General features: G+C 39.3%; 1 protein-coding gene across 3 annotated transcripts in view; it reads left to right on the top strand.

The window, feature by feature from the left end:
• Positions 1–13,315, top strand: part of LOC117396811 (astrotactin-2-like) — a 559,949-nt gene that overhangs the window by 255,416 nt on the left and 291,218 nt on the right. For all 3 annotated transcript variants that reach the window (XM_059005718.1, XM_059005716.1, XM_059005717.1), the window contains 2 exons: positions 238–312; positions 3,458–3,595. In XM_059005718.1, coding sequence (XP_058861701.1) covers positions 238–312; positions 3,458–3,595 — 213 coding nt within the window. The remainder of the gene's footprint in view (positions 1–237; positions 313–3,457; positions 3,596–13,315) is intronic.

Genomic DNA, 13,315 nt, shown 5'->3' with positions numbered 1-13,315 from the left:
CGACAGTAACAGCCTACCCAACCCATATTAGACATTCAGAGATATAGGTATTTCTTTCATTCTTTCTTTCTTTCTTTCTTTCTTTCTTTCTTTCTTTCTTTCTTCACTGTATTGATGTGCAGTAAGGGCTCATGATACGAGCTTGCCATTCTGGAGATGCCAGGCTAGTTAAAGGCACCTTGTGCCATGTTTCCATTGACAATCCTGTTCCCAGTTCATAGTGTTCTCTCTATGCAGGCCCTGGCCGTACACGACGCTGGAACGAGGTTATGACCTTGTCACAGGAGAGCAGGCTCCAGAGAAGATATTCAGGTATGGCAATTGACAGGATTACTGCTACTCGAATAAGGTTCACAGCAACACAACCTGTTGTTAGTTTGCACATCCTGATTCAGATTGAAATGTCCGGCCGCAGAAACACTTATTGTAAAAGGTCACCAGAATATCCACAGTCATTTTATTTCATGGTTCATCTGTGAAGGATGATGTCACCCACAGTTCAAAGCTCTCGGGTGCCTTCAAACCTAAGTGATAAGGGTACGACACTAACATGCTGCCTGCGTAATGTTAAATGAAAGGTTATTCACACTGCCTTCAAAGGTGTCAATAGTAAACAGCCTTCTGTATTCTGTTAGAAAATCCACAAAGCAGGTTCCTGTAACAAACATGAATAAATACATACAAAATAAAAACAGTGCATATGTGTACAATTTATATATTTAATATAGTGAACTTTTTATTAAAATAAAATGTGCACTCTATAGGACACAGTGTACTACAGAAAAACAAACACAAATTACTTTTCCTGTGCAGTTGGGCAGTGTCCCCGCTTCCTGACTTGTATCTATCATTGATTTGTTCTGAATACTTTAAACCTGCTCCAACTACTGAGTGGCAGCAAATTCCTACATTTCTATTGGAGACTCCACTTGCAAGATTTAAAACGAGATTACAATTAGAAGGCTTGTTCATGGGACTAGAATAAAATTGAATTGCAAATGGCGAAATGTAAAAAAAAATGCCTAGACACACAAAAACCCCAGAACCAGGTGCCTGTGACCATAGGATTTCGCTGTGGAAGACAGCCAAGGAAAGACGGTACAGCTTAAGATACTATACATATTGTGAGAGAAAAAAAAAAACACCCAAGCATTTTGGAAAGTAACTGAAAACAATAATTTCATATAGTATGTAAAAAGCAAAAGCCCCCCCCAAAAAATGATTTACATAAAACTTGAAAATAGATAAAAATAAGCACCAAAAAATGAAGTGAATAAAAACCGAAAAACAGACACCCTAGTTATACATAGTATTCATTTTTGTGTAAATGGGCTCATACGAGTGATGCATTGCACATTACATTACGTTTCATTAACGACATTGTAATTACATGGTAGTAACACAGCAATTATACATGCGCTTGCGTAGTCACAGTGCTACAGCGTGCATAGATACAACATGAAAAATGCTGGCAATTGCTTGTCTTTTGTAATTACTGTATTTACACATGTGTTTGTAAATTTACAATGTAATTACTATGTAACAACCCATGCCATTATAGTGCAATTACAGTGTGGTTAGAGCCACTTGATTCTCAATATTTCCTAATAATTATAAATAAAATAATAACACTATAGACTAGGGGTGGGCAACAATATGAAAATTGTATATCGATAATATCAAAGTCTTCCAAAACACAGAAATACAATAACACAATTGCAATATGAAACATATATAGACGTTAACAGATATTTACATATGAAAAGCAATAACTTACTTTGACTTAGTGGTGCTTTGCTTCACAATATCCACGGAGAAAAACAAGGTCTTGTTATATTTTTTTACTATTCTATCATCAACCACCTCAAAACCAAAAATTCTATACTTCACTGCGCACAGACTTTATAGCCAAGCCGGAAGGAAGTAATTGAATCGTCAGCTGCTGCGTGTGAATGCTGACTCACGACACCTCTAAAAGTATTAAGTATGGTGTCATGCTGAATTTTGCATTATTTTGAGATGTGTTTTGATGTTTTAAAAGTACATTTCATTTATAATAGCGAAATACATCACACGGACAAAATGCAATGAACCGTGGACGCATGTGCATATCTCAAAGTAATGCCAATAGTGCTTCATGCAGCATGCGAATAGCGTCTGGTACCTAAACGCCAATCAATGGAATACAATGGTTCAATAATACTGTAGTGTGGTGGTTGCCTACGAGGCTGACAATGATTGGTATGTATAGGGTTTGTTGTAAATTAATATGAAATAAATGTGATTATACTGCGGTTGTATTTTTAGCAGTATTAACAATAAAAAGTGAATTTTTATTTTTAATCCGACATGGAAATTATTATCGATATCATATGAAAATACCAATATTGGTGCCCATCCCTAATATAGACCTTTATTGTCTTTCAATATGTCAATGAGCTAATTAAGTATGCATAACCGATTCCCAAACCTATTTATTTCCTAACTGATGAATTTGTAGGTGTTCTGATCCCTGTAACCCCTGCTTTCCATTAAACCTAATTATCAGCTTTGAAGCTGTGCGATGTCAGGATTTCTACTCTATCCTCTCATACACCTCACTGTGAAACTGAACTGCTTTACCAGACTGTCCTCTCATACACCTCACTGTGAAACTGAACTGCTTTACCAGACTCCGTCCTCTCATACACCTCACTGTGAAACTGAACTGCTTTACCAGACTCCGTCCTCTCATACACCTCACTGTGAAACTGAACTGCTTTACCAGACTCCGTCCTCTCATACACCTCACTGTGAAACTGAACTGCTTTACCAGACTCTGTCCTCTCATACACCTCACTGTGAAACTGAACTGCTTTACCAGACTGTCCTCTCATACACCTCACTGTGAAACTGAACTGCTTTACCAGACTCTGTCCTCTCATACACCTCACTGTGAAACTGAACTGCTTTACCAGACTCTGTCCTCTCATACACCTCACTGTGAAACTGAACTGCTTTACCATCTCATAAGTGGGTTTCTGGTCAATCTGACCTACAATGAGCTCTTCAGATGGCTGTATCACGTCATTATCAGGGTCTTTTATATATATATATATATATATATATATATATATAATACTGATAAATCACGGATGCTTATGCATTTACATTTGGGCTCAAGGCTGAAATAATAAATAGATTAAATAAATATACTAAATTAATGGAGCCGGCTAAAGTCATTCACCCACCGCCTGCCATTCACTCTCAGAAGCAGGAACTGCACATTGTGTTGAATTGTGTGATGCTTTTGTCATATGGATTTTAAGACCACCAAATTTACTTTCAATCTGTTTTAGATTCCTATAGAGACCAGCATTGTGTACCCCTGCCCTAGTGATTGTTTTAAGCCTAAGTTGAACAGATAAGAATGCAAGTACACTGCTGAGACACTTCTATCTTTTCCTGTCTCAATCAGATCCACGTACAGCCTTGGACAGGGCCTGTGGCTGCCGGTCAGTAAGAGTTTCGTGGTCCCTCCAGTGGAACTCTCCATTAATCCCCTGGCAAGCTGCAAGACTGACGTGCTGGTCACTGAAGACCCGGGGGATATCAGGTAACACTGGGGTCTGTTCCATGCTATCGGCTCTAAACAGGGAGCTTCTCGCTGAGCCCGAGCTGAACCAGTGTCCACGCACGGTGTTAGTACAGGGGGCACGGTTCTGCAGGTGCCCTATCTTTGGTGTCTTTTCAATAAAAATGGAAGGGAAATCAAAGGTACAAATAAAAAATCATCTGCAGGACACTGCTGGAGAGCCTCCAGTGCCCGCCTGGAGGACTTTTAAATGGGAGTATCGACCTCTTGACAAAATCCCTATATAAAACTGGACAGCTTAGGACCCGGGGAACAAAATAACCTTCATAGCCTTAGAAACAAACACAGCATATGCACAGTCTCCAGGCTATAGGGCGCATCCTGCACTCCACGCTTACTGGATGTGCCACTCGGGAGCCCCTGAAATTGGAAGCTAGCACAGAGGGACTGCAGTACAGTGTTTCAGAGCAGAGCACTGATTATCCTGGCCTCTAAGAGAAGCTATGACTGTGTAAATCACTGTGACAGTGGCATAGTTTCAGACAGCCATGCAACCAGAAGAAAATGAAACCTGTAAAAACACATTTAAGAAATGTCTTCATAACACAACACCATTAATATCCACAGCAGTGGGATTACCTTTCAACAGACCATGTCTTTTAATTATGTGCCTTTGGCTTGAGACACTTCACTGGCACTGCAGTCAATTATCTAGTAAGTAGCACCTGCTGCATCAGGTATGGGGAGAACTTCAGAATATTTTAAAAATAATTATCACTATATTACACAGTCACGCTTTATTTTAAGGGGAACTTTTTTCTTTTGTTTTTAACTAATAACATTTTATATCCCTTTGTGTAGGATTGTGTATGACTTATTCAATGCCTTTATGTCATAAATATATAATAATAAAAACAATGACAAACTTCTTTAGGTAAACCAAATCGAATTACATGGTTTATTTAATAATACTCATTCCATCATTGCATGATAATAGACAACAGACAGTTATTGCAAATATTTCATTATACAAAAAATATTGGTCAGTAGTTTATAGTATACCAGCGTTAGACTGATCAGATCTGCCTGCACACTGGGAGCGTTCTCTCAAGTCAGGATAGGAAGTCCTCTTCAGGAGCTGAATTCTCCAAATCGCTCACTGGGTAAGACCGCTGGTGCTATGCTCCTATTCTGACCATTCTATCACTGTTCCACTGTTATTGTTCTTATCTTTCTTAACTGGTTTCAGCTAGCTTCATGGTTAGGCTATGGTGGTCTGACCCAAAGTGCATGAACCGTTGTCCCATATCTCAGCATAACAGAAAATACTTTATCTCCCAACATTTGGCCACAAGTTTTTACAACACTGTCTGATACAAACCTTTCAGATAGCTGTATCACAGTTTGTTTGAGCCGTATGGGATTTCGAGGGGTTGTTCTTACAAAATACAGGTAGTGAAAAAAAAAAAATGTAAAGTCACTTAATAGGGTGTTGGGCCACTATGGTATCCCGCTCTGTGGAGTTCTCGGCGGACCATTTTTGATGAAACTGGCTGCTTGCTCCCCAGGTTGAAATTTGCAGTCAATTGATCTGCAGTTGCTCGCCTGTTTTGCCTTGCACTTCGAATTAATGCATGAATATCACGATCCTGGAGTATGCGCTTCTGCCCACTGTTGCCCTTTGCTGATGATGTCTTTCCCTCGGAGTTCCATGCCGACATCACCTTAGACACCGTTGCTCGTGAAACATCAGCAAGTTGAGCTATCTTGGTCACTGAAGCTCCTGCCAAACACGCACCAACAATCACCCCTCTTTCAAAGTCACTGAGGTCTCCTCTTGCAGCCACGCTAGCCATAATTATAGGCAACCAGGCCTGTCCAGCATTTTTATACATGACCCTAAGCATGCTGGGATGTTAATTTGCTTAATTAACGCATGAGCCACACCTGTGTGGAAGTCCTTGCTTTCAATATACTCTGTGTCCCTCATTTACCCAGGTGTTTCCATTTTTTTGTCCACTACCTGTAGATATGCATTATAAAATAGAGACAGAGAGAGGAAACATAACATGGTACAATTATGCACGCAGTGACTGAAGAATAATATATAGATCAAATAATTTCAGCAACCAAATTTTACAAAGAGGTAAAGCAACCTGGAACAGAGGAAGAATACTCTAGAGAGAACAGAGGCAGTACTGCACTAGACACAGGGGGTGGATCAGCCCATTGTCTTGCATTCAGAACACACACAGCTGTGCACTTTATGAAATGGTACTGTACATACTAGAGTCTTTTTTAAATATTAATTATTCTACTGATAAGGAGACATCATCAATCTGAGCTCCTAGGGGAGCAGGCTGAGGCAGGGGGTATTCTACAGTGTTCAGGGTTTACAATGCAAAGTGAGCTCTCAGAAAACAGAAAAGCACTCCTGCAATAAACTTTGAGTTAAGCAAACACAATTTTGTATTAATCTTTTTTTTTTTTTAAGTTGACTCTTGAGGACATGGATTTTTTAAAAATGTATTTATGTCAAGATCACAACATCCCTTATCTTGTTATGTCAGCGTAACGGTATTGAGATCCTGAGAGCATTTGTTTTGTCATCTTGACATTTCTATTGTGTTTGTCTGCCCTGTCCTGTACTTTTAAAATGGTTTTCAAGAAGCGGAAGTAGAGGCTTTACAGCTTTCACTTATTTTTAAATTTGTGAGATTTACTGTAAGAGCTTATAAATAAGGGAGACTTTCCCAAAGAGTAGCTCTGAGTGTCAGGAATATAACACTACAGTGTTAGAGATTCCTCCTTGTCAATCTCACATCTGCCCACATATCTTATACATTTTATAGAATTCAGTGTTTCACACTTGAGACTTGTTAAAGGTGTTTTTTTTTGTTTTTACTTCAATTGCAATTCAAAATGAGGCAACCAGACATCCTTCATTTTAAAGTGGTAACAAAAGTTTTGAAAGTTATTTTCTTACCTCTTATTAGCACAGACAATATTATGACTGCTCCCCCTTTTTCCTGTTGTTTATCTTTTAACCACTTCCTGCGATAATACTTCTAATGCTAACACAAGGTAATAAAATTGATCTTAAACTTTAGTTAGTATTCATTTAAGAACAGTATTGGGGAACTCAGAACTAATCAGCGCAATCCATTTGCATGCCTGTTAAGCATTCACGGGCAATAGATAGCAGTTTCAGTTGTCAAGTTTGCATTAAAGAACAACAAAAAGAGGGTCACTTTTGAGCTGGGTTGGTCTAATTTAATTACCAATGAGAACAAAGCAATTTAAAGGCAGGCCAAAAGAGACTAACAGGGACTAATTAAGCTGTGGCCTAGCTGTTTCTCGACACTGATAAAACGTGAACAGTAACACAATGCAGAGATGTTTTAATGAGCACAGCTCACGCGGTGTGGGTTGCATTCCAGGTGATATTCTCATGATTAATATTCAAGTGGAGTCGACTTGTGAAAGTATGGGGGCATTGTGTATTTCCGCACCACACAGTCCCTATAGTGCTATATCAAATTGCTATGCGATTCATATTCTACCAGCACAGAGGCGTCTGCTGTTGCTTTACTTTAATTGTGGATAACTATCTTGCCTACAAGAATACATCTTTTATTCTCTGTTCTTTCTAAGTACACATTGATGCTTTGGTGGAGCTTCAGTAACACAGTGTGCTCAAAACTAGCTGGTGAAATTGATTGTATTTTGAATTGAAGTTGATTTTAGTTCTTCTCTTCCATACGTGGGTTCTGCTGCTGTTTTTGTTTTTCTCTGATCTGCCCACGCACACAATCAATCGACTGAGCTAGACCAGAACACAACTGCTTGGATTCTAATGGACAGACATCAAAGGGCGTTATCATTAGACTGCACTCAGAACACTGTATTCTGTTCTGGACACTGCATTACTAAGAGAGTCCAACCAAGAGCAACCACACTAATCCCAGGACTTAAAGGAATGAGCCGTGAAAACAGGCTGAAAATTAGGGGAGCTTGATTGAAGTCTTTAAAATCTTTAAAGTTGGCAAAGGTAATACTTTAAGCGCAGCACAAGATGCGAGGACATCATTATAAACTAAAGTGTAGTTAGGGTTATAAAAAGAGAGTAGGCAACACTCCTTTACACTGCGAGTGGTGAGGGGATGGAATGGGTTACCAACACTAACCAAGTTGTTGAAGCTGAATCATTGGGATCCTTTAAGTTTTGAGTTCAATCAGCTACACTGAACCAGTTGAGCACTGATAGACCGAATGGCATGCTCCTTTAATAGATGCTCTTAGGTTCTATATCTTAAACAAACTGTACAGAAAGCTTAATTCTTGAATATAATGCAAACTCTCTTCCCTTTGTAAAGTATTCAGTAGTCATGCTGTGTTGCCAGCTGGATATTGTTAATAATATAAGAAACAACAAACAAACTTTATTTCAAACAAAATCCCTGTGGCATAACTGACGACTACCAACTCACGATCAAACATCTGCCGTAATGCGCTGAATACGTTTCTTGAGCGCGCTCCACAGCTGTTTATTAACTTGTAAACTTGAGGTGGCTGTCAGTTATAGTTTTAATACAGTAGATACACAGTACTGCAGCATAGAGAAGCATTTTGTTTTCCCGCTCCACCTTACAGGGCAGCAAACACAGTAATAACAAATCATATACAACTACTAGCGAACGATAGATGTGTTTAACTTGAGAACAATTCAGTCAAACAGATGAATGTCCCAGCACTACATGGTAATCTCCAGTGTTACCAAAAGAAACTGAGCTCACATTTACAAATATTTAGACAAGGTGTGTTTAGTTGACTTATCCAACTGCTTTGCTGTGCATTATAGCTTATCTTCAAATATCGTACAAATCTGCTCTTTTTTGTCCTTATGATTAATGCTATCTGTAAAGCTCACAAGTTCATTATTCTCAGACAGGTTATGCAATGACATTGTTTTGAGCTTTATCCCTAGCACACCTGGAAATATTTTAATTATGAGTGAAATTGTTGAACATATTTTTTCTGCTTGGGTATCCAGGCTACTCTGAAGGTCAAACAGGAGTTTGTGCGCTTGGTATAAAAATGTCTTATCTCATACGAGTCAGGCTAGCTGCAACAACCTTGCAAGTGATGTGTGAAAAATGCAGTCAGAGAGATAAGAAAGGATCATTTTGTTTCCCCTGTGTATGCTATCATTAGTCAGTATGTGAGTAATGGGCTTGTCTCTTTGTATCATGGAGACTTCTGTCTTGCTGATCATGTGTATTTACATACAACATGAATGATATGTGTGAACGTATGCCCTTGCATCTCCAGGGGCGCTTCTGTAAAAGAGGCGTTTTCTCCTTCTCGTGTCAGCTGAAATCAGATAAGGAATACAAACATGCCCGTGTGGTGTCAAGCACAGTAACTGGGGTATGTGATTATGGTTTTGTAACCATCAAACCCTCTGAAAACACAACATGATGTTACACATTTGCACATTTGATATATAAAAAACTATTATAAGATAAAAGAATACATGTAGAGCAGTAGAGCAGTTTGCAAAGAAGAGCACTTTAATAAATAACATATCTGTATAAAAATCTTTGACAATGTTCCTCAGTAGTAAGGCCATAGTAAAGCCACTGTGTTGGTCCCTTGACTGGATTTATGGCAATAATTTTGTTCCGCTGTATTTCAAAAGGCAGGTTCTCTTCACAATAAGGGCTTCTTTGGAGGACATTTGGTATCCCAGCAGTTTTATAATGACCCTGTTTGGTTTGATTTTGCTGCTGTTACACAGAGGAAAACAACTACTGTTGAGGTTATCTGACTAATGCAGCTGTCAGCTGCTCCAGGCATCTAGGCATGGCAGATTGACTTCTTACACAAGCAACACAACACAGAACATTTGAAAGCTGTCATTACTGTAACAGTAACAAATTGCAGTTAGATTGTCATTTAGTGCAGTGAGAGTTGGGTTTTCTTTATAATGTAGTGCCATTTGGAGCCCTGGGTGAGTGTGGCAAAGTGGTTTGCAGTGTGCAGGTGTAGAGGTGATGCAGTGCACGACAATGAGAGACACAATACAGTTCACGGTCCAACAGCTCTTTATTTTGGCTGTGTTGCTTGTTTGCAACAATAAATAATAATAACTGGCAATACTCAACAATGGTATTGCACAGTTAAAACCCACGGGGTTCAGTCCTGAAGTAATACATTTATAATTATAACACGCACTTTAAACACCTACACGATCACAATCCCCAAAGTGAGTGCCCCTAGTGCAAGTGGTGATTTATACAGTGTGGTCTGGGGTTGGTGCTGGCTTTTAGCGACAGCTCCTGGATAGTTTAGCTGTCTAACAATGAAAATTACAATTATTACAAGACAGACAGAAACAACACGAAAACACTTATGTTAGTTTACATTTCTCCTTCAGCGGTCTTTCCAGAACCATAACAATAGGAACAGATCGCTTCGCCACATCCCCTGATATACCCTCAGTCACGCCCCCTTCGGTAGTGAGTGCAATCGCACTTTCGATTGCCCCATCGCCTACCGCATTAAGGCTATGACTTCTGGTATTGTGACTCCGCTCCTTTTCTGGCTGGCCGACTTCCGACTTTCCCTGGAATGAATTGCCAACCCATCCAGTCTGGGACACACTGTTCCTGTTATACAGCACACTCACAGATCGGGAAGGAGATTTATGACTTGGATTCACTCTCTCTCACTCATACAAATCCATTGTAATCAAGTCCATGTCGACTTGCCGATCTTGCCTGAGGACCCGCAGTGATCGTTGCATTGGTCCTTGACATAGCGTTAGGGAGTAAAACCAACCTCATTGCATTTCAGAAATCCCTACTGGTCAGTTCACCCGACTAGTCCATGCAAAGACTTCCCTAGATGTTATCTGGGTAACATCTGTGGCTTAGGTTGGGTTGGGTGGAAGAAAGAAGTAAAGAAACATGTTGCTCTTCAGACCCCTAAATGGGTTACAGCATTGAGGCAACATTCCACAACATTAATGAGCAAGGAATATTAATCACAAATCCTGGCTGTTAATTAGGGTCCTCCTTCAAAAGATATGGGGATCTTTTCACGTTGATCGTGTCCTTTTGTCTGTCTATCTGTCACACATGGGGAACACATTGCCTTGATTTTGCTTCAGTCTTCACCACACTTTGATCATGCTCTCCTGGGGGCCTAGGAGTTGTGTATGTTGGTGTGCCTCTGCTGCAAGATGCTCCAGGGAATATGGAGAGAGGTCATTAGCATCTCATTGACCTCTGAGATGCTCCTGATTACACATGCAGAGCAGATGCACCTGTGCATATTGATATCAGCATCTAATCGCTCCATTACTTGCATATGCTTGACTTTGCGCCACTTAGGTCTTGGCATAAATGAGTGACAGGCTATAAAAAGATGTGCTTGTGTGAGTGTGTTCTCCAGACAGAGATAAACTGCCATGAAAAAAAAATTAAAAACTTTAATATGGTCGTTTAAAATGGTCTGTGTTGGCTGCAAAAAAAAGTAACAAGCAGACAAAATAGATTTTTTAAAAACAACTTGAACGACAAATTCAGCAACATTTTCGAGTTTTGTAAACCTTTAAAACTTCTGTTGACACATCATTTAAAATGTGTAATTCTCATAGCCTTCTTTGCTGCCTCTAATCCCAAAATATTAAATGGGAGAAACGTTAACTGCAAACCTGAAATGACAAAAATCGAAGCTTTTGTGTCTTTCTTTATACACACTGTACATTAGTAGTATGTAGAAATGTCATTGTACAGTATGAGGAGTTCACCAATCATGAAGCCGGTATTTGTTTGACCCCATAGTTTGCAATAGTAACCAAATGCACGGCATTGAGCCGGACCGTGTGCAGCTACTGTAGCGCTGCTTCTACTTGATAAAAGTATGACATGAACAGGGGAGGTGAAGAGGAATGGAAAATACTGTAAGGAAAATAAAATGCTTATTTTTCACAGTACGCAGTCAAATGCATGATTTCTGTGAAATTTGTGATATCATGAATTTTCCGGGACCCTAGAGATAAGTCATGAAAAGCCGTGACATACGGTATTTCTGTCATGGGTAGATGAGGCAATAGCGTAAAACTGTCATGGCCGTTAATGAGATATCTTGTTTATACCAAGAATGCATATATATATATGTCTTTGGGGGAAAAATGTGACGTCTCTGACTCAGTGCCTGCATTTGTGTGGCTTATTTCGTTTATGAAGGGTGATATTAAAAATAAATTGTATATTTTATTGTAATGCGGTCAGTGTTTTCGCTGTCACGTGTCACAGTTCCGCATGGTTCTTGACAGGGACAAAGAAGAAATCAGCCCAGCAGTCACAAGCGACGACTGCTTCTGTTTTGTAAAGCAGAAGATCATACTACTAGAATCTCTATGGAACTATAAAAAATGTTGCTAGTACTAACCTCGTTCCATTGAGCTCAGTGGTTCTTGCTAATTCTGCTAATTTTTGTAGAGTGTGTCTCCAGGCAGAATGTATCTATTTTCTGAAACAGGTTGTGTGTACAGTATTGTAGTGACTACAACTTCCTTGCAGGGAGAGGAAAGCAAACAGTTTTGTTCAAGGCATGTATAGCTAGAATTTTTTGTGCACATTTTATCATCATCTCATAGTCATGATGTACAGTAATTGAGATGGTTTAATAATGGTAATGAAAATGAATACATAGTTGTAAATTAAATAAGGGTGTTTAAAATATTAAAGGTGCCCCTATCAAAACCTTTATAGTTGTTTTAAATGAAGTCTCAGCATTAGAACGATCTGTTGACTGCCATGATCGCTTTGCCTATGTGAAAGGGTTATGATGGTGTAGCATGAGAAACTGCACCCCATGAGATAGTGCAGGTCTGGGTGCGTTGTTAAATTCATCAGTGCTCTGCATCGCTGAGTCGGAAGTGCTCATCGGTGCAGGGAATCAGTTTGGTGAATCAACATAGCTGATGATAATAATAGAAAGGTTGCTGCTGTGGCATGCAAGGCTGTGGCTGACCTGTGCGAGCTGAAAGCTTATTGGGACGAAGGTTTAGTTATCTTTAACTGACTAATTAGGAGCTAGCTTGTTGTTACATTAAAATATAGAAAGCAGCTAGCCTGCAACTGTAAATATTTATAAATATGAATATATTAATGGATACACTTTCAAATACAGTTCGCCCACTTTTCGCAACTTTGTGACGTATTTGTTTGAAGTATAAAAGGACAAATAACATACACGATAAAAAAAATAAAAATCTGTTCTCTCTCTCAGCTCAGTCAGCTACTCTGGATAAGTTGGCAAATGTGATATTGTTTATCAGTATGTTTATTTGCGCTATTATACATTTATTAAAGATACACAACTCCATACCCATTTTCTCTGAATCTACAATTACATTGATAATAGTAACTCTGTACAAGACAAACTTCCACAGTGGGAGTGGCCAATTTGGTTTTGCTGCAGTTCACTGAATCTCAACCCCGGTGAATCCGCTGCTTCAGCGGTGACGCACCGGTGAATTTAACAACAGTTTGGTGAATCTGCTTTACATCGGTGCATGCAGAGGTGAATTTAACAATGCACCCTCTGTACAGTCACATGACCAAACGCATCATTGAACAGCAGAGTATGATATACTGCGTCCCCTTCCTTTATCAACGGAAAGGCAGGAACAAAACATCGCATTAAAATCAAAATATCTCAATAATG

The sequence above is a fragment of the Acipenser ruthenus genome, chromosome 31, assembly GCF_902713425.1.
Source record: "Acipenser ruthenus chromosome 31, fAciRut3.2 maternal haplotype, whole genome shotgun sequence".
Taxonomy (NCBI): Eukaryota; Metazoa; Chordata; class Actinopteri; order Acipenseriformes; family Acipenseridae; genus Acipenser; species Acipenser ruthenus.
The sequence above is the reverse complement of the archived record's forward strand: the minus strand, read 5'-3'. Positions and strand labels throughout refer to the sequence as shown.